The sequence below is a fragment of the Dromaius novaehollandiae genome, chromosome 23, assembly GCF_036370855.1.
Source record: "Dromaius novaehollandiae isolate bDroNov1 chromosome 23, bDroNov1.hap1, whole genome shotgun sequence".
Classification (NCBI taxonomy): Eukaryota; Metazoa; Chordata; class Aves; order Casuariiformes; family Dromaiidae; genus Dromaius; species Dromaius novaehollandiae.
This window is the reverse complement of record NC_088120.1, coordinates 10,010,648-10,032,080: the sequence shown is the minus strand read 5'-3', so window position 1 is coordinate 10,032,080 and position 21,433 is coordinate 10,010,648. Positions and strand designations below refer to the sequence as shown.

Genomic DNA, 21,433 nt, shown 5'->3' with positions numbered 1-21,433 from the left:
TTTCATGATCCCATTTGATGTCCTTGCAAAGGCACTCCACGAAGGCAGACAACATTACTAACTTGTAAGTTTTCAACTAGCATTCTTTTATTTTTTTTTAACTAGATACCTTGGCTCAGGCCGAATCTCACTTCAAATCCTACTAGAAGTGAAAAAATATTGAAAATGTACTGGGTAACAGCAGAAGTCAGACTATTCACAGCTCTGCTTACTGCATAACATATTCTTCCCCTTGTCCCTTTTTAAAAAAAGGAGCAGACAATATAAATATGATTGCAGAAATTCAGAATCAGAAAGAAGGCACTTACCTGATTCTACCTCTTGTTTTTGAAAGGGTGGGAAAAAACGTAAATACGTCATCTTAGTATTATACTTCAGAGTCCGGGTGCGTCTCATGACATGGGCAAAGGATAATTTCAGGTGCTCGCTGACATTCTTTAGTTGGAAGTATTTGGTGTTGAAGAACAGAAGTGTGTTCAGTAAGACTATAGGGGAATATGCACCCAGCTGTTTACACTCCCACAAGTGTTCCTCTTCAATTCTTGAGAACATGTAACCTGAAGACAATGGGCAAAGAAAAAAAAGAAAATGGTTATTTATGCCATTTTAGGGCTGTTCCCCATATTCACTTATAAATGAACATCTTTTTTTTTTTAAACAGATCCCTGGCAGTCTAGTGGATTTTAAGAATTTTCCTAAAGTGATAAGAGAAAGTATCATATACAGGCAGGGTGGGAGGGCAGAAATAGCTAATATTAAGAAGGTAGATTCTGTCAGAGACTCACATAAATTCTCTTTTACCTAACTTTGTATATGAATGAATTGCACATCAGATCAAATTCAGACCTATAATAAGCAACTGTAATTCCAATAACATCAAGAAGACTGCATGCATGAACCTAAGAGGAAGCATGGAGAACCAAGCTGTGCAACAGCAAGATCCTCCAGTGCCTGAAGAATGGAAAGAAGGATATAAAGGAAGATTGCAGATACCAGCCGAACCTCACTGAGTTTTAATTTCACTGAATTAAACCACAGTCAGTCAACTGCAAAAAAAGTATAATTCCTAGGGCATGGAGCATGAGTTTAAATGATACCACCTCTACCATTGTTGTTAAGGTAAGCCAGCTAGGAAAAGGAGATATGGAGGCTTATAAGATACTTGTTGAGAAAAAAGAACTTCACTGCACACATCAGTCTACAAGTAACTGGGATATTTCTTTATTAAATACAAAGTTAAATTTTAAAATGAAAAGCCAGTTGCAGATCCAGGTATGGAGTTTCCAACATCACTCAAGGTTCCCTGCTACTCTTAAAAGATCTGATCTACTAGTATTGCTGCTGTCCAGCTTTATAAAGCACATGTTCATACTTGAAGACCAATTAAAAATATCTGCAGAATTCAGGAGCTCTTAATTTGGAAGCAATTAAGGAGAGAAGAACTTGGAGTGGAAGAGCTGAGCTAAGATACCAATGGCTTGCTACTGTGATCCTATGATTTATCAGAAGAAATATTTCCAGTACTGATAGGGAAATACTAATGTAATTGTACACAGTATTTGCAGTAACCCATCTCAAGTACCACACACAGTTCTGGCTACCTGTATTCAAATAAAGACTAGCTAAAACTTAAGGGAAGAGAAGAACCGGCATGTTGACTAGAGGAATGGGAAGCCTTTCTTTCAAAGAAGTTGACAGATTAATCAGAGACAAAGGTATATTTAAGTGCAATCTGTGACCGAGAGAGATAGACATAAAATCCACAGTTCTAGTCTACCACAAACAACTACATGGTGGGGAAGAGGAAACTAATGTGAATGCCTCAGATCATATTCTTCTTCATGGCAGTGAGAAAGTAGTAATTTATAATAATGACTTTGTCATGCAGCTACACAAAATAAAATAATTGTCCTACCATTTGGAAGAATTGTAGGTTCCCAGATTTTCAAGAGTTTTGTAAGCTCAATCATAAACCTGGAATAGGGCTCGGTAAAAATGTTATCTATTCTACCATTCTCAAACAGGTACTACAAGAGAAAAAAAGGAAGACATACAATTTATGATTACTTAACATTGCAGAAAAGATACAGGACATCAGATTCTTTTTCTTTCTTATGTCCAGGTGTCTTATGGTCCAAAACATGTTGTTGAATTCTTCAGTAAGATATCTAATCAGATTTTCTGCAGGGACTGGGATGTCCCCAGTATGAAATGGGAGATATAGGAAAGACTTATTGCTAACGTTCCAAGCTCTAGAGCTGTCTTCTGAAAAATCATCATCCTCTAAAAGTAAAGAAAAATATCCTTCAAAAAAAAAAAAAGTTTGTCTATACAGAACAGGTTAGTTACTGAATACCCTTCTATGAAAAGAAACTTCACTTGCTAATACAGGCTCTCCTGACAACAGATAGAGGCTCAGTGTGGGCAACTTTCAGCACCAATGTAAGAATCCCTTAAATTCTGGTCAACGAGCCATTAACATTTTTTTTTTCCTATAGACCAGAAAGTATGCAAGTCAAAAGTGGGACACAAAAAATGCTGAAACTCCTAGACCTTATCAATGGTGATCTGAATTTTAACTCTCTCTGCATTTTTTCAAGCACGGCCAAGAAAAAAAAAGTCAAAGATAATTCTATGCCTAATCAAATGGTAGGTTTTACGTCAGAAGTAGCTCTTTATTCCTTATCACCCAATGACTATTCAAGAAAACGAACGAAAAGATATTTCTACAAAAAAGCCTCAAACAGTGGTATGTTGAACTGAGACACTGAGTTTTCAGTAGAAGTTATTTTATTCTAGGTTTGTGCTACAACTGTTTCAACATGCAGTGCCTAAGCAGGTAGCAAGGACTGGTTACATGACTCTTAGTATTCATTAATTATAATTCTATTATTCCCATCATACTATTTCTGTAAGTTTTGCCAACACAATAGGTATCTGCTTAACCACTGAAGGAGCACAGTCTTTCCTGGGTAATCTCTTCCACGTAACTTGCGTATTAGAAGAGCATTGTGCAACTATTTAGATCTGAAACATTCCATCATAAAGCAAATATTTCTGAGGATCCACAAGTTCATACCTAGCTTTCCCATACATGGCAAGGATAAAAAAGGTACCAAAATGAAAGATTTGTGTCTACACAGAAACACCTATTCCTCCATACCACATTCCTCCCAAGTACAGAAGAGGCCTGTCTACTTTGATCATAAAAAAAGTCCAGACAAATTAGCCAAGTCTGGGACTAAGAATAAAGCAGAAAAAGAAACGCTCTTGCCTCCTCTGCAAACACTGAGTAGCTGCGTGGTGTTACGGATACTGCACAAAAAGCCAGACTAGTTTTTGGTATGCTCTCAGCAATACCCTAACTCAATGAGTTACCTGCTGAATTCCAAGGCACAAGTATAAGATGCTGTCAGGATCATATTTTTCTCCATTTGGTCTCCGCACCTCTTGAATAAACTGGCACAAGCCAAAACTCAGCTCGGCAAAAGTGCATGAGAGAACGTCCTCCTTGAGTTTCACAGGACGAACTGTGGTGAAGAAAATTACAAGAAAAATTAACTTCATTCAACAGACTAAATCTTCACACGTTCCTTATCATCTCATGTAGGCAGAACTATTAAAACATCTATCTCAAATAGTCCCCTGTATGTCTAAACTTGTGAACTACTTCCTGTCTGTTAGTTAACAATTAAATAAATAGTTGGCCAATAAAAAACAAACCACCAGCATGTATAACCAGTACGAATACTGTAACGGAGTAAGAAGAATATAGATATTTAAACCTAGGATATTTAAATGGTAGGGAGCTCAGTGACCCCACAGCTGTGGCACGGCAATGGTTACATATACTTGAGGCTGGCAGTGTAGGGTTGATAAATCAGCTTCACCTCTATAGCTGGACTCAGGGGAATCTTGAGTGAGAGAAAGATCTTGAGTATTTCCTAGTAGCTCTGGACATGAGTTGAGTGCAGCATACTCGACTCCTTAAAGGGAGAAGGAATGAAGAGTTTAAAGGGCCATGGGATTCGGAAAGGGAAGCAGAGCAAATAGAGAATCAATCAATCAGAGAATCTGCAAAGAAATTACTAGCCTTGGCTGCTCCACACCATATACAAGTGACTGACTGCTTGGGACTAAACAGGGACCCTTTCTGGGGTTTGGATATAGTTTCCTGGAACTGGCTATAATCATTTTGTCCTTAGCCACAAGAAGAAAGGGCAGTAACTCATGGGATTACTCTTCTTCTGGGAAACAAAAACAGCTGTTCTCATGTAACGACAACAAAAATTCCAAATGAGGGAAGAAGAAGCAGATCTCTCTCTAACCAGAACTTTTCCCTTTGAGATCTCTCTTGTATAAGCCCTATCACACTAAGTTCTTTACATTGCAGCAGTATTTAATATGGTTTGCTCTCTTCCCCACCATCCCAATAAAGCTCAATTACACTCCTAATTTAAATTCTCTGCTGGACTCCGAAAATCTGCCCACAAAACTCTCAGTGCAAGCATGTAAGACAGATTTGAGACCAGAGAAAAGGCGAGTTAGATACTGCCAAATCCCAGGGCTGCTGTGCTTTTGTAAAAAAAGTCATAATTAGAAAAACAAACAAATGCAACATTTACATTGCCATTATTAGATGTCACCCTAGTGAGACAAAAGGAACAACTCATGCCTTTTACGGTTAGTTTCAGGCAGGGTGTCATGTAGAACGAGAAGAGTTTTGGGAAGGTTTCTTCACAACTGTGAAGTCTAGAAATGAGATGTTGGATTTTAACACTGTAGCACAAAGTTTTTTTTACGGCAAACAGTTATGCTGGCACACAGATACTTTGTGAATGCTTTAACTACAGAAGAAAAAGATGGGACCAACATAGTGTTGCCAGCTTAGAACTATTACCTGATGTTACCTCAGTAGAAGCTCTGCAGCTGCATAAAACATCTATTCTATACATGAATTATCACACATAAATGAACACAAAGGGGGAGTTAATGCAACAGGAGACTAACATTTATAATGTTGAAAAGAAATCTTGTATTTTAGAGCCTGTTTTAATAGGTGACAGATAAACTAAGAATGCAAGAGATGAGATTTTTAAATGCACGAGAAACCATAAGATGATGTTCTATAAAATCTTTGCTCACGGGTATTTTAAACCTCAGTTAATAATGAATAATCCTAATACCTACCTGAATAATATATCACACCAAGTGCTCTTCAACTAAATATTGTCGTTTCCACTGAAAGACAGACAAGTTTACCTGAAAACTTTAGGTCCCCTTGTTCCTCCTGTGCGTTTTTCCATTGGACCCAATTCTTCCAGGCATTTACCCCATACATGTACTTCAGGGTCATCCCAGAAACAGAGCATCCTGGGTAGGAACCCTGCATGAGATTCCGGGGCTCTACAGAAACTACAGACTTCTTTCGTCCCTGCAGGAAAACACACAAACCAAAGAAAATACAAGCTTATACTTAATGAGCTCTTCATCTATGGAAACTTAATGTGATCTTGGATAATAAGGACGGTGCACTGACATGATACCAAAAACCTGCTCTCGTGACAGAAGCTGAATGACTATATAATTTTTTATTATTAAGTGGGCAAATATTAACCATGCTTCATGGAAAAAGTGCAATAATAACAATAATTCTCCTCATGACAAATACACACAGAAATAGATTCCTCTCTGCCTGTGTCATAAAAAATTGATTCTTTCCTGTAGATTATTACACTATTTAAAAATACATCTATTTTGGAGCTCTTTAAATGATACACATTCTTTAAATGTTGCGTACCAAAAAGGGCATTTATTCTACCTAGTTGCAGAAGAAAATCTTATTTTATGTATCAGGAGAACAGAAAAAAAAATATATATAGCATAGTTAAATCAAGTGCTCATTTTCACCCTAGAACAAGGCTTCTTATTTTTGAGGATAAGCATGCACATAATGTTATTACCTTAAATGTGAGAAACTTATGTTCCAAAAATACTTTCTTACCCGTCTTTTTGGCTGTGGGAAGCCATCTCTATGTCTCCGTCTTGCTCGTGAACGTGAATGTAGACCCAGTCCTTTACTGAGAGGGTCAAATGAGTCTAAAGTCAAATTAACACCATTAAGAGTTTATATGATTTAACACGTCCAAGTAAAAGTGTCACTTAGATACTATTGAATATCTTGAAGTTGACAATCAAATCCACATATTCAAGTAATGCTTTGCCTTTGGATAATTAGGCAATACATTTACCTTCTGTATAAAAAAGTAAATTCAGAGAAGAGGTAAAAAAAACCCTCAAACAGTGGATGTACTTATTCAGGCAAACTTATTCTTCTGCACAACTGAAATGAATTGTACTTAGGGACAGAGAAGTGACAAATGCAAAGGAGTCAGGCAAGATTACCTGCTACCCCTGTCTGTGGTTCTGTAGAACGTTGTCTTTAAAGAGACCAATCATATTCAAAAAAAAAAAAAATTTTTAGTAGAGCTGATGTATTACTGCAGTTTTAAATACCCAATTGTACTAAATGAAAACACATCTCCTTCATAAGCAGACTGCTGGTACAATATGTACTCAGAAAATTGTGCATACTTTTATACAACAGTGCATTTTTCTTCACATTATACAGACCTGATGGAAAATCCGCCTCCAGGTCCTGTTCCATATCCCCTTTGGAGAACTGTTTCAGTTCTGGATCAGGATCCGGTAGGGTGTTTGATCGTAAGGCATAGTGATTTAACTCATCCTCCCAGCTGTGTGGAGTGGACACCGCTTCCGATTCTAGGTCTCCACTGTAAGTGCTACCTTGGTCTGTAATGAGAACGATCAAATACATCACGTGCTATAGGAAAGGATGGACAAAAATAGGAGTTCGAAAGACACCAGGATCAAAGTCTCTTTGCAAAAAAAATCCAACTGACCTTTCTCAAATATCTTGGGGTCCAAGAAGAGCTCGTGCTCAGATGTTTGAGATCCTTAAGAAAAAGAAGGAAATCCTATATCTACAAATGATTCACAGCTTACATAACTGAGACAAAAGGTTTTGAATACCAAAAAGCCATATTTTAGGTTATACTACTACTAACAGGTAATGCATCTTCTCCTCCACTAGAGTTCTACCAACAGGTCTCTACCTATGGCATGCTGTTATGGGAGAAACAGAAATGCAGAACTAATTCATGTTTGCTTTGCTTTTCTAAATTTCTCAATGCACCACCCTCCAAGAATCCACTATTAAAAGCCTGATAGAAAAAATATTCCTGTAATGTAGCTGCTCTGCCCTCTTGATTCTGAGTCTTTTTTCTGCCAATGCATGACACATTGATCTGGGTGATACTATCTCTAAGAATCTGTTACTGCCAACCCAGAAATCAAACCAGTACCTAGAATCAGGGAAAGGGAATACAAAGACACTTAAACCACTGTTGGTGATCTGTATCTAACTCAGGTTCTATGCTAAACATAGCTCTACTGAATATTGACTGATAAACCTATGTGAAATTACAAAAGCTTCAGAAAGGGGCAAGCACAACCAGCACCTGAGATGGGAACCATGCAATAAGAGTAAGTAAATCTTAAAAGAAAACACATTTCCAAAACAAAGAACAGAATATTGTATACGGAGGCAAAACTTTCTTCAAATATACAGTTCAGCTGAATTCCCAGAAGGCTCCTTCACTCTAAAAAACAAGTACTCAAAATCACTAATTCATGGCATAAGCACTAAACTCCTGTGTAGGCTGACACTTAAACTGCATGAACACTTTCACTGTGAAAATAAATGTTGGTAGGACAACAGGACCATTTAACATGGCATGCTTACTTGGGAAGCAGCCAGTCAGGCCCAACAACTATTTCTCTACCTATTTTCTGTGAAGAGAGGCCCTCTATCTCACTTAATTTAATTTTCCTTTTTAAAAAACATCACATACCGCCATGAGAGTGTGTTTTTTCTTTCTCCTCATCTTCTGCAATCATTTCTGCCATCTGAAGGAGATCAGCTTCAAATGGATTTGTGGGAATCTTTTCCTTGATATCCTGAATAGTTTCGATGATCTTATCGGCATTATCGAGGGTAGCTGGGAAAAGCATGGGAACTGGTACCTATACAGACACATGGAAAATATTAGAACTTGTTCGTGGGAGAATGGAAATGTCAAATACAGAAGGAAGATTTCTGTCCCTTAATCTTACATATATCTTAGGATTATATAAAATTTTAAAATAACTTCAGACTGGACAACTTGCTTCATATCTGCAATGACACTATAAACTGTTTTTTTGTGTGATGATGCTTAAGTATGATACAGATAAGGAAACAAATGGTTTCCAATTCCAAATACCACCTGCATCTAAGCTGGACTAAAAACAAAACTCAGTGACATTGCTCTGTGTCCTGTTCAAAACCAAGACCCTACACCACCTCTCTAGTGAACTGAAGGATAACTTACAGGTACTGGCATCCCAAGTGGAACTGGTGTATACTGTGTATAGAGGTGAAGGGGTACTGGCACAAACACTGGTACAGGAACAGGTACCACAATGATTTGGGGTTGAACTTCTTCTTCTTCTGTTACAGTAAAAAGAAAACAAAAATGGTTTAGTTCCTGAAAAGAGCGCATGGCCATCCTGCACACTTCAGAGCGACCACTATAATTCACTGTGTGGAGCTCCATTACTGGTGACTTCTGCTTGAAGCTAAATGTGCACAGTACTGTATATTACCCTGCTGACTTGCAACTTATCTGAATATTTGTGCATGCACACATCAAGTCCTAATAGAGGATTACATGAGAACAGGTACAATGAATTTATCCGAAACAGGACAGATTACACCTATCACAGAACTCGCAAAATCTTTCCTGAGGGAAACAAGTTCCCTCCACAACCTTTTGCATGTCACATAACCACTTCATCCCATTCTCCACTATTTTAAGATCACTACAGAACACTAAAGATGGGCTGAAGCCAATCTCAAGATTCATTGCACATGAAGCTTTTCAGGATTTCAAAGAATAGCCAATGCTTTGCATCTGCAAGGCAAACTGCTATTTGGAAACATCAATCTGAAAACTATTTTAGGTTTTAAAATATGTTAAGAAAAATAATTCTCTGCTACATAAACCATGCATTACTCTCTCACCTGCAATAAAGACTTTTATAAAATGGGTTAGTGATTAGATACATACCTGTCTGGCATTCTTTGTTTTGTGTATGAGGTTTGCACGAGGTGGCCTTAGTCTGCGTGATTGGCTTGCACAGTAATGCTTTGTTTTTTAAAAGTCTGGGTGGTTGCGATGGTGGTAGTTTCAGGGCATCTGTCTGAGTACTGGCCTGTTTTAAAAAATACAAATGAGGGCAGAATCAGTATTGGTTGTGGTAGCATATTATAAGGATTAATATTTGTTCTCTACTATGGGAGGCTACATGATCTAAAGCAGTATTACAGTCTTTGCTATTAAAAACAATCATTTGTTAACAATCATGCAGAAAAACAGCTTGTTAATGCATTTGGTGCTTTCTGGTCTTCATAAAAAATTATTTTAATCAAACAATGGGCATTTTTTTTTCCTGTTAAGAGTGCAAAGAACAGACCTGAACAATGTTTGAATTCTGCAGCCAAACAACCTCTGTAAACTTTTGATCTTTGAATCTGACTGATGACGAAGATCTAAAAAGAACTTACGTTAAGATACTTTTTGAGGACCTAAAGGTTGGCTGATACAGATCCCCAAAACACTGAGTAAATCAATGTGAAAACATTGAAAAGGAATAAAAATAAAACCAGAATGCAAATACCAGCAGTATCAGTATCACTTCTTGATTATACGCACACCGATTACTTGTGTGTGTAATCATTTCATATCCTGCTAACTGTTATTTTCAGTCATGCATTCAGATAACACAATCTGTTTCAGTAGGGGAAGTTTACACTCTAATCCATAAAGTATACTTGAGCTAAAAGCAAGGGTGCCAGTCTTCCAGAACCTGAGTGCTACATCATAAAATCTTAGTATTTTGAGTCACAAGATATACGGTACATATATCAAAGACCCCAAAAGTGGGGAATCTAGGACTTATTAAAAGATAAGAAGTGACAGTGGTTCCCCACAGCTCTGTTACCACACTACTGAGGGAGTGCGGAAGGAAAGCTAAATTGCAAGAGCTTGGTAATGTCAGCCTCAGCAGCCCATGCTGGTTCCCTTATTCACATGGCAGCCCTTTTGATATCACATCCCACTTCTGGCCACAAAAGGTAGTGCCCAGTATGCAGGCCACACACAAACTGTTTGAGAACTACAGCCATCTCAAGAGCTGCAATTCAACAGTCTTTACGTAAAAGACCAAATCAATCCATCATTGGACACAAAAAGACTTTTATACCATACAAGTCATATCCATTTATAAAAATGCGTCTGCAAGCTGGGTGAATTTTAAATCACAAGCAGGAAAAGTAGTTACAAAATGGCAGTGCTAAATTCTTGGATACTTTACTTGTTATTGATACAGTTTGGGCAAACAGGATAAAAAGATTCTCTCGTAAAACTTACATCTCCTATTATTTTTGCGGTCACAGTAGGGACTGCACCTGTGAAGAGAAACAATACAAAGTAGTTTGTGTTCTTGTCATCAAGACCCAGAATCTGCCAAGGTCAGAAAAAAAGAATTCCCATTAAACTTCATTCCCTGGTGCATGTAAATAAATTTAAGTCATTACTTATACCTTGGTAAAGGAAGGATAAAACAGTAACCATCTGCACTGACATGAAGGGTAATGAAGGAGTGGCTATTGTTCCCAGTGGGAAAGATCCATGAACAAATATAAATATCCTGAAACAGAGCTTTAAAAATACAGAAGTCATATTTAACAGTCCTACCCTGTAAAACATTGTTGGAGTTAACTGTAGGCTGGGCAGCAGGGGTGCTTGCAAGAGACACCACGTTTGCTATGACAGGGGTTGAATCCTTTCTCAAAGAAGGAGGGCCTGATGAGGAAGCTGGTGCCGTAGAAAGGTTTGCTGGATAGAACGAACAGAAGAAAACTAGAATGAGCAATAAGACAATTTATAAAAAAACATTTTAGCAACAGCTCCCACCCTCCAGATTTATCTCCAAATGAAAAAGCCTGCCTTATGAGAGGGGAACGTAGGTGTCAAACTGCAGGTTCCATAAGCAAACTTAAGCTGTTTTCCAGTCACTGAAACATTTCAGAAGTTCATCATAGCATGAAAGGGGCTTTCTATTTGTAGTATTATGTGTATTACAGCAGTACTTGGGAGACAACAGAACAGGATACCTCACTGTGCTCAGTACCATACATATATAGTATGGGAGACAGTAAAGGTCCTGACAAACTTATACGTTCTATATAATGAATGAGCTCATTCTTTTTTTTTTTATAAGAATCTCACAGTTAAAGCAACTCTTAGATTCTTTCCATCTGAAAGCACCATAATTACCACATTTCATTAAAAAAACACTGTTCTGAGGCACTCCATTACTCTGGCAGCCCCCTGTTCAGAGAGATGCCTGGAGCCCAATTTTTCAAAGGTGTTACACACTTGCCTCAGCTGAAGTTGCTGGCACACTTTTGAAGAAGCAGGCCCATCATACATATTGCTATCCTTACTAACAGCCAAATGTACTGACAAGACCAGGAATGTCACATGGTATAGTTATGGCCTGAAAGTATAAAGTTACTTATATAGTGATATATTACTCTTAATCAGGAAAAACAACTCCCACCAATGTATGCAGGAGATGTGCACAAAATTCAAGAGTAGTATATGGCCTGGTGCATACTATAAACTTTCAGTTAATATTCTTTATTGCTCATTGGGTACCTTACTGTTGCAGTCACCATCACTCAGTGGGAGAATATGTCCCTCTTTAGGACCAGTGCTATTTCTGCCCTTTGTTTCGCTTCCTCTTCCTGTCTTTGTGGGCCTTTCTTCCTTTCTTCCCTTTGCATTTCATTCCCTACAGAAACTCACAGTTCCTATTCCTGTGGGCTTCATTCCCACCCTCCTTCCCATTCCATCTGCTAAAATAACCAGCAATGAAACAGCTACAGCATACATTGATCTTAGCATTGATACTTTAAAATTCAACACTTAATGAAATAGAAACAGTAACCTTTCATATGCCTACATACAACACAGAACCGGCTACATTAAGTTCATATGTGGAAGTCTGTACTTTTAATCATTAAGGCTACCACAATTTTATCACTTTTCATTTTTTCTTAAATGAACACTAACATTGTACTATATCTGGCTATGTCTTATAAAGTACATGAGACAAGCTAGATATTTAACATGTCTTCAACAGACATCAGTACACTTTATCTTAATAAAGTGGGCCTTCATTCTATGAAAGTGATTGAAAATAACACTTTATGTTTCACCTTCTTTAAAATCAAAATCGACATTTGGTATATGAAGCAACCTCATTTCAGAAATCTGAAATCGCCTGAACAGAGATATCTAAAACTGAGCCCATTCAATGGCAACAGGCAAGTCCCCCATAGACGATATATATTTAATTAAAAGTTCACTGAATTGAGTTTCTAAATAAGTTATCATATCACTATCATGCACACCAAAAAGGAATACTATTCACATCCTGCTTTACCTGTGTTGTTTTGGGGTGGAGGGTCAGAAACACTTTGTTGATTACAGAACATCAGAATACAAAGCAGATTGCAAAAGTGTTTGATCTCCCCTTGCCATTTCATGGACTCACTGAGTTTACCTTGCCTCTTACAACCATCACACTTTGCCATCTAGGAAAACAGAGTGAGGGAGAAATTAAACACACATATGAACAACAAGAAGAGTATCACAAAGCAGCAGAACATTTGGTATCTGTATTCCCACAACCCAAATTAGCTTCTCTCTATATGGGAAAGCGGTACTCAGAACTTAAGAGGGATTTACTCATCTATCACACACACGTAGTATCTTCTTTGGATGTAAAGATCAACTAGACGCAGTTCACGCAGCTCCTTAACTTAAAAGGTCCTTCTGCTAGCATGTCTGTATTTCAGAGAATACTATGCGAGAATATTGCTTACCTGGTAAAACAAAACTGTAAATTTAGACATGCAATCCTCTGAGCAGAATTCCTCCATCTTCCCCCCAAAGTGATTCTGGACCAATCTGGGGGAAGCCTGTAAACAGTAACTGCACATTTTACAGTGGTTTCCCCAACGTTTAGCCAAGTCATGTTTATAAAGCAGTTTACAACCTAAAAGAAGAGAAAAGAGAAATATATCAAAAGTATGCCTCAGTATCAAAATTATGTGTGCTTGGCACTTCTAGTTCTTGTATTCAGTTATGTCTGTAATAATTTATTGAAATGTAGCAATAAAATATAAAGTGTAAACAAAGTTCTAGGTAAACATTAGGCTTCTTTTGGTATTACCCAAAATTTTAAGGCCAAGTACTTCTGACTTGATTTATCTGAGACACAGCTTTGTCCTTTCTTACCTTCACTACAGAATGCCTTATCTATGCCTGAGAATCGCACCGTCTCCTTGATAATTTTCTCAATTTTGCAGTATTCACACATTGCCATTACACTGCTCCTCTTCTTATATTCATCACAGCAGGTCTTCCCACAAAACTGAAACATTTTACCCTGCGACATATCAAGAATGTTTCAGTTAAGCCAAATCTCGTTTTCACCTCCTAGATCCTAACATTTAAATACTTAATAAAAATTCAAAAGCATATTTACGCCCTTAGAATTCATCAACAGACAGCACTAGGGAATAAGTCTCTCCATTCAGCTTTATAACAAAGGCAGAGCGATTTTCTACAGAAAGCCCTCACCAATATGCTTTGTCCTGGAATTAAAAGGATCATTTCTAGGACCAAGAATGAGGGATGTGCTTACCTAACCAGTCTTTTTTTTTTTTTTTTTTTTTTAAGATAAAAGAGCTAGTATCACTATTAATTCCGATAATGGTTAAGTAATGTCAAAATCTGTTCCAAATTCCTCTGTAGCAGGTCATAGTAAACAACAGAGAAGTACCGATAGACCATTACATATAATATAGTTACGATTTCTTGGATTTCTGATTGAGAAAAGCTTGCAAAGCCCTAATTTTTATTACCTTGTAGTCAAGCAGTTCTGGTTTGGTTGCAAACAATCTATTACAGTGCTGACACCTGAGTTTTACAACAGTGCGGGCAAAAGTGACTTGCTGGGACTGGGCAGCCAGCCTCTGTAGACCAGCTGCAGCTGAACTGCTCATGGAGCTGGGGGACACAGTCGAGGTAGTGCCACCTGCCGATACTGTTGCCCCCGAGGGAATGCTTACAATGACTTGACCTTGCGACAGGGGTACCACAGAGGAGTTCATTCCTGCAGGCTTGTTGAACAAATTCTGCAGGAAAGCAAATTGAGGAAGAGATCTTATTTTACAATATTACATATTACCCACCATGCCAGATATTTACACTATCGATTTATTATTCTATTAACTGAGCTAAGAAGAAATCCTAGATGTCATACCTGAAAAGCTACTACACAACTGTAGCTGCAAAAATTACGTATGCTCCCATCTGACATAGCCAAGTGATACTGAGGGATTGCAGAAGTTTTACAGCTGTTGCACTGAACTTGAACACCTGAGGGTGAAACAGAGAATAAAGTGATTTATCCAACATCAAGTAGTATTGCAGATAATTTTGCACTGTGCATACAACAATGTGCAAGATTCTGAATGACAAGGCAAGATACACACAGAAGTCTAAGACAAAGTTTCTGCAGATTCAGAAACAAACATTGCAGCAGCAGTCAGACCCTTTAATCTCCTAGTATCCCTAGGATGTCAGTAGGCATTTTTCTATTTTACAAGAGAAACAGCAGGTAATCTGTTTACCTAGCCCAAGGCAGCATTAGGCAGAGGTAACTAAACTAATCACCCTGGACAGCAAAAGCAGAATAGTCACAGTGGTGGTACAGTAGATGTCTACACAAGTCGATTTGGCTAGCTGGGAAACCCACCAGTTTCATTTGTAAGAGCAGAAAATATGCTAATGTTTATGATTATGTTTAGGTTCTCTAAAAACAAAGAAAAGTCTAAATAGATTGTTTTCTAGCAGATACCTAGAATAGGAATGGAATGTATAAACATATCTGAAAACCCCAGCATTCAATGTATTAATATACAAATCCTGGAAATTTATATATGTTTGTGAATGCACAAAAAGACAAAGGGAAAAAGGGAAAAACTTTTGGCTTCTACCCTTTTCTTCCTAGAAAAATTGCTTTATTTAAAAGCTGAAATGTCTGCATTGTCACAGTAAAGTTCATCTGCAGTAGAAAGCCCCTATGTCCTCATGGCAGTACCATCCTTTTAAAAAAAAGTCACCTTCCATCCCCCAAAGAAAGAACATCTGCCTTTGCTTTCAAGATAAATTAAGTTTGGATATAAACTATGTGAAATTATGCTTCTGAAGAAGTAAAAGAATAAAGTTACCTGCAGAAGTAACCATTTTAACTCTATACGCTGACAAGCAGTTAACAGAGCAAAACAGTTCAGTTTTTCCCAAGTTATTTGTGCTCTCGATCATCTCAGCTGAAGATCTCAAAGATTTACACAGTGCGCAAGGTGTAATTTTAGCTGACTTCTGTGGAAACAGCAAAAGAGGTCATTCATCTGAAACTTAATATTTTTTATTAACCTGGAAATTAGTCACTAACACATAAAACATGCATAAAATGAGAGGCAGTGTACTTGAAACAGGATTTATGTTACAGCTGTATTATTTATAATGCAGATATACTTCTCTGAGTTCTCCAATATGCTTGCTATCATTCAGGGTAAGCACCATCTCTTTAAGCAAGTTTAAACAGTCCCTAGGCTGTTAGGACTAAAGCCTCCAAGTGCAAACTATAATACACGTTGTAGCAGCACATATCAAGTAACTTGTATCAGACTACTTTTTTTGCCAATAAATGACATTTTGCTTATGGCTTAACACATTTAGCTATGCATGTAAGCAATAATCCCATTTAGTAGATTAGAAAACAAGAAACATGGAGAAACAGGTTCCCTGAAGATACCTTTGGCAAGAAAATGGGGAACAGAAATATCTTATATCTCCTAGTAATAATCACAATGTTTTCAATCCATGGTCTATGAACTACTTTTTTTCAAAGAGACCAACAAAAAGAAGTCTATTTTTCGACAGACTTACTATATGGGTGTCTACACAACCACTGGAAGGTTTTTAGCATCTTTAAGTTTGGAAAGCAGTTTGAGAAATACTGTACCAAATCATTTTATTACCATGTCCTTAAAAATGCACTTTGTTCTATAAACAGCTATACAAGATTTTCACAGAAGGATAGAACAGAGTATACATTTCTAAGGATTAAAAAAAATAAAATAACAAAAAAATCCAGATATGATCAGAATGTATCTGTCAATTGAGATGAGTACTGTTTAAAAAACAAACAAACAAAAAGACAGTAGAAGTTAGATTACTCCTATTTTTATAAGCTTTGAACATACTGTACTTCCAGGAAGACTAACTTATATGACGTTATGTTGTGAGATGCAAAGGCAGTATGAAATACCTCTCTTTTCCAGTTTAGTTAATTTAATTTCCATATTTGTTACAACAACACTTCAGAGGACAACTAATATTGTAGGTAATGTTCTGGAAGAAATATTTTACCAGATTTTTAATTCATTCATTTTCTTGGCCTAAGTGGTCTGAATAATGGAGCAGCAGAGTCAAGTCATAAAACGTACAGTTACACTATCTTATCACAAGGAAATGTTTCCTAAAGCAATCGCATTAAAATATGCCAGTCAAAAATAATTGAGCTATCATACTAAATTAGGGTTCTCTCTACTGCTCAGTTGTTCAAGAGACACAATTAAAATCAAAATTAAAATATTAAAAATTAAAGAATTAAAATCATAATGATCAACTAATTATTACTTTTCCTCTCCACTTAATTCAAATGCTGCAATCTCAATAGCTGAGGTGAATCAAAAAATTAGAGGGTTCTCTCATGTTTTTAATATTTAAGGTACCCACGACCATAAAGTTGTGGAGGATGACTGAGACAATATATTTAGACAGCTGGAATTTTGAAAATAAACAACTTCTTTTTCAATAGCAAGAAGGATCTGTCATAATGTGAGATATCCTAAAGTTATACTACTCTTCACTTCTAAGGATTGTGAGGCAGTCAGTGAGAAACTACATTACTTTTGTCACTCATATCTGGCAGAGTAACACTTAAACAGAGAGCACCTCAAAGGCAGAAGAAAACAGCTCTGTTCATGAGGTTCTTGTGCATCGTCAGATGATGGACATCTCCTGAGAGGCTGGCCCAGATTTCTCACAGCAGACTGCTGCTGGGTGGTTCTACTGGGCCTTTTCCCATACATATACTCAATAGCCATTTTAGTAGTATGGGAAACAAAGCAAGAGGTTGGGACAAAAATTAAACAGCAAATGGAAAAGGGAAAATCTTAGGCCAAGCTGCTAAGTAAAGTTATCAACTAATAAATCAAGATCTATTTCTTAAAACACTCAAAATCTAATCAAAGACATAGTTTTAGGATTGTAAGTGTCAAAATATACCTGCTTGTATGCTGTGACACATGTTGAACTGCAGAACTTCTTTGACTGTCCCTCTATTTGAAGCATGTGACATTGGCCAGATCCACTGTAACAGTAGCCTCCACAGTTCTCACAGCAGTTCATGGTCAAATTATTAGCTGAGCGGAACTTGGAGAAGCAGGCATCACTGCAGAGCTTGTGGACAACATTTTGGTAATTCACTTCATGTCTAATCTAAAATAATAGAAAGAATATATAATAAGAATAGAAAGAACATGGAATAGTGGATCCCTGAGATATCAAGTTGTCCTGATCTAAAGGAAATTCAAACAAAAAGGGTGTTTGCACTTACCACTGCATTCTTCTGGCACATGCTGCACTTGGTTGAAATGCTGTTAGTATGAATAGTAACAACAGGTTTCCTTTTCAGTTCATATGTAGAAAGACATGACTGGCTGCAGAAATCCTTACTGGAATTTGTATTGTCAAACTGGGCAGTGATTACATCCTTTGGATTCAGAATGTCTCTATGGAGGAAAAAAAACCCCGAAAACAAATAAAGAGGTGAAGAATAAATGTTTTCATGTCAACCTGCTCTCCCTTTCTTTTGTTGCAGACCAAACTCTCTCTTTGTCAAAGTCAAAGTATTATTTGTAGACAGACCAATCAACAAATAACAGTATCGGACACAATCATTTCCAGGGAAGCTCAACAAAAGACGTAGGCATTAGAAAACCAGCATGCAGTATAAGAAGATAATTGAAGCCTTTCATTATTTGCTTGACTATCGATGATTACTAGAACAAGTTAAAACACTGTCCTACTTTGAGCAGCTTGAGCAGGTTTTCTTGGTAGAAGCTGGTGGGCGAGAAGCTGGAACAGTGTATCCAGTGAGGCACAGTGTGGAGCAGAAGAGCTGAGTAGAGCCTTTCCTCTGGTATGCAGTTTGCCCCTTCTGGAGGATTTTTTTACAGCCAGAACAGGAAACCCGAACAGCTGTGGTTGGAACTGAAGGAAGCATTTTACTCATGCCAGAGGATGCCACAGCAGGCTGGAAACCTGACGACAACTGTGGAGCTAAAAAAAACAAGAGAAAACATACAATAACTGTTATATATATATTGCATATCATTCACTGTTGTGCAGGGGGTAAGCACAAAGCCTATGACTTGCTTTAGATTGTCAGGATCTAAGGGAGCATTAAATAGCAGAAGAAATCTCTATAAATACATGCCCTGTGCCGGCTTTCTGCAGAGGAGATAGTGTCAGCTACCGCTGAAATTGCTAATGTGCTTTTAACACCCCTTTGACATTCAATTCTCCTTTGCCTCAAAAATATAAATATTTTACAATTTTCATTGTCTCTAAACCAAACTAGCTCTTTTCTTCTACTGGGCTTACACATAGCAAATGAAATGTAGAATAATCTGCAAGACCATTTGCAAAAGTGATATATTTTATAGATTTAAATAAAGTTAGTCTTGCCTATTCCTTACCAAGAGGACTGCCACTGACTGAAAATACAGCACTGATTTTCAGCTCCCCTTCCTGAGTTTTTGGCTGTTGGCCGTACTCCTAAAACAAAGGGAAAGGAAAAGGAGAACAAATACATACATGTAATAACAGCTTACACGACTTCCATTCTTTCATAATGCTGCATTGAATCTAAGGTCCAGGAAAGCAAGAATGAATCTCCTAAGTCTTTTCCAAAGACCAGATTTACAGATGTTGCTGTGCTGAGGGAGCACACACAACCCGCTCAGAAGTCTGCAGCATACAGCTGAGAGTGACATGTGGAAACGGAAAAGTGAAGCTGCACAATGCGTTCCCCTTTCCAGCTGTATTCCAGACCCTTTCGAATTCGGTGTAGGCAAAACTTAAAAGAAATCCCTGCTTTCCATTTACAAAGAACTTTCCACCCAGAAGTGCTTTACTGTTTGCAGTGCTTACCCTTACTCTGTGAAAAAAGCTTTGTTTTCAAATTCATAGATGATAACAATAAAATAGAGACTAAGACGTAGATCATCAGAAGCAGCCTGTACTTCATTAAGCCTTAAGTACCTTGGAGGAGCCTAAGGTGAAGCTTCATGGCAGGTGAAGGAGTTTTAAAATGGGACATCCATGGTTCTGCCCCATCACCTATTCTGGGCCTCGATGCTGAACCGGGTGACAGAGCTGAGTCAGCCAAAAATTAACTGTCTCTCTGTTCGTTTGTTTGGCCAGCTTAGTTCCTCGAACCAGCTGTGTGAAGCTGGCATTGCTACAAGCAGACCATAACAGTCCCTGCTTAGATTGGCCTCAGTGAGAGGGGAATAACCTTGCATTTACTACAGAATAAGAAAATCCCTACAGAGAGTCGCTTGCGGAATAGCTGATGTACTATAAATCACTAGCTTACTCACAGCAGCTATTCAGACTTTGGCACCATGCTTCCTGCTCGTGCCTTCTCCAGAAATCTGAACTATAAAGCAGCTTCTAACACTCTACATTTAAATCTTAATAGGTCAAAAACAATAATCTCTTGGAACTACGGAGCTGATAAGATTTAACCTACTTACGGTTATTTGAGAAGAGGAAGGGCATGGTGTCGTATCATGACTGAGGTAAATTAACAGTTGCTGTCTGACTGCAAGGTAAGCCACTTCAAAAACCACTGGGCAAAAATAAATTCTCACTTTTCAGGGGCAGTGAATGCTCCCTCAGCTTAAGCCATCTCTTAAAATACACCCTAGCATTCACATATCTGTTAAAATTTAACATTTCTGTTACACATTTGGGAAAATTACAAGTTTCTATACTAAGACAACCAAACCATTTCTCAACAGGTTTCCCAGAGGAACGGTCAACGGTACCAGTTCACCATATAAACTATCAGACTGAAACATTCAAGTTTCCAGTAAGACACAGCTGTGTATGGGCATGCCATGATACTGTTTTATAAAGCACTGTGTTTTTTTAGTATTACAATTTAAAAAACTATATCCTAGTTAATACCAGGAACAGAAATGGAACCAAATCCTGACATCAACTGTGCGTGACCAAGCATAGTTTCACAGCTGTGTAACAGCGCTGGAAGCCAAGAAGCTTCAGCTCCAACTATAGGTTACAGCAAGAAACGCTCTATCTTTCAGGATGCATGAAAAAAACCAAAATACTAATTCTGATTTAAAGCAAAACTAAAATTAACCTTCTTCAATTCTCATACTTTTCCAGTATAAGAGAGAGTTGATAATTACAGGATTTTACTCACAGGAATTAATATTTTGAACAATAAGGTATTTGATATGTAAATTCCCCAAGTCTTCACTTTTACTCATTAATACAATCTTTGATAATCATAGACATCTTGCTTTACATTCCACACAAATCCACATTCCAGATGCCATCTTGGAGGACAAAAGAATAGACATATAACTAACCTATATATGGTTTGACATTATATATGCTTAAGGAAAAATAAAAACAACCTCATGGACACTGAACAAATCAGAAGGGCAGTGAAATCTGAACGGTTTCGAATACTCAGTTTACTTTTTTTTTTTTAGTTAGCCAAGAGTATCATGAGAAAAGAAGAAAAAATTGGGGAAGACTGGCCCAAAAAGGGAAAATACTGCAAAAGTACATAGAATCATACTAGAAAAACTAATGCCTGAACAAGAACACCAAAACTCCAGTGTCAAGGCAAGTGGGATGAATCAGCTTTGGGAAGTGTACTTTTCACTGAGTATTAAGAGACTCTAAACACTTAGCTTAAGACTGTACACCTAATTTTGAAAGGCTATGGGTAGGTCAGATAAATCACCACTATTCACATGACCAAACCGAACAGTTAAACA

At 37.6% G+C, this 21,433-nt stretch overlaps 1 protein-coding gene across 9 annotated transcripts in view; it reads right to left on the bottom strand.

The window, feature by feature from the left end:
• ZMYM4 (zinc finger MYM-type containing 4) overlaps window positions 1-21,433 on the bottom strand; it is a 44,176-nt gene that overhangs the window by 4,968 nt on the left and 17,775 nt on the right. For 5 of the 9 annotated variants that reach the window (XM_064525220.1, XM_064525222.1, XM_064525225.1 and 2 more), the window contains 23 exons: window positions 19,094-19,172; window positions 18,422-18,674; window positions 17,950-18,124; window positions 17,619-17,831; window positions 15,494-15,644; window positions 14,524-14,639; window positions 14,123-14,395; window positions 13,494-13,644; window positions 13,079-13,251; window positions 12,637-12,787; window positions 10,881-11,021; window positions 10,554-10,591; window positions 9,192-9,336; window positions 8,454-8,572; window positions 7,935-8,106; window positions 6,924-6,977; window positions 6,634-6,813; window positions 6,005-6,099; window positions 5,263-5,434; window positions 3,891-3,986; window positions 3,379-3,530; window positions 1,916-2,027; window positions 309-557 (listed from right to left, as the gene is read on the bottom strand). In XM_064525220.1, the coding sequence (XP_064381290.1) occupies window positions 309-557; window positions 1,916-2,027; window positions 3,379-3,530; window positions 3,891-3,986; window positions 5,263-5,434; window positions 6,005-6,099; window positions 6,634-6,813; window positions 6,924-6,977; window positions 7,935-8,106; window positions 8,454-8,572; window positions 9,192-9,336; window positions 10,554-10,591; window positions 10,881-11,021; window positions 12,637-12,787; window positions 13,079-13,251; window positions 13,494-13,644; window positions 14,123-14,395; window positions 14,524-14,639; window positions 15,494-15,644; window positions 17,619-17,831; window positions 17,950-18,124; window positions 18,422-18,674; window positions 19,094-19,172 (3,460 nt within the window). Of the gene's footprint in view, window positions 1-308; window positions 558-1,915; window positions 2,028-3,378; window positions 3,531-3,890; window positions 3,987-5,262; window positions 5,435-6,004; window positions 6,100-6,633; window positions 6,814-6,923; window positions 6,978-7,934; window positions 8,107-8,453; window positions 8,573-9,191; window positions 9,337-10,553; window positions 10,592-10,880; window positions 11,022-12,636; window positions 12,788-13,078; window positions 13,252-13,493; window positions 13,645-14,122; window positions 14,396-14,523; window positions 14,640-15,493; window positions 15,645-17,618; window positions 17,832-17,949; window positions 18,125-18,421; window positions 18,675-19,093; window positions 19,173-21,433 lie in introns of those variants that run through there. The other 4 variants (XM_064525223.1, XM_064525224.1, XM_064525221.1 and 1 more) reach the window with 3 other exon arrangements.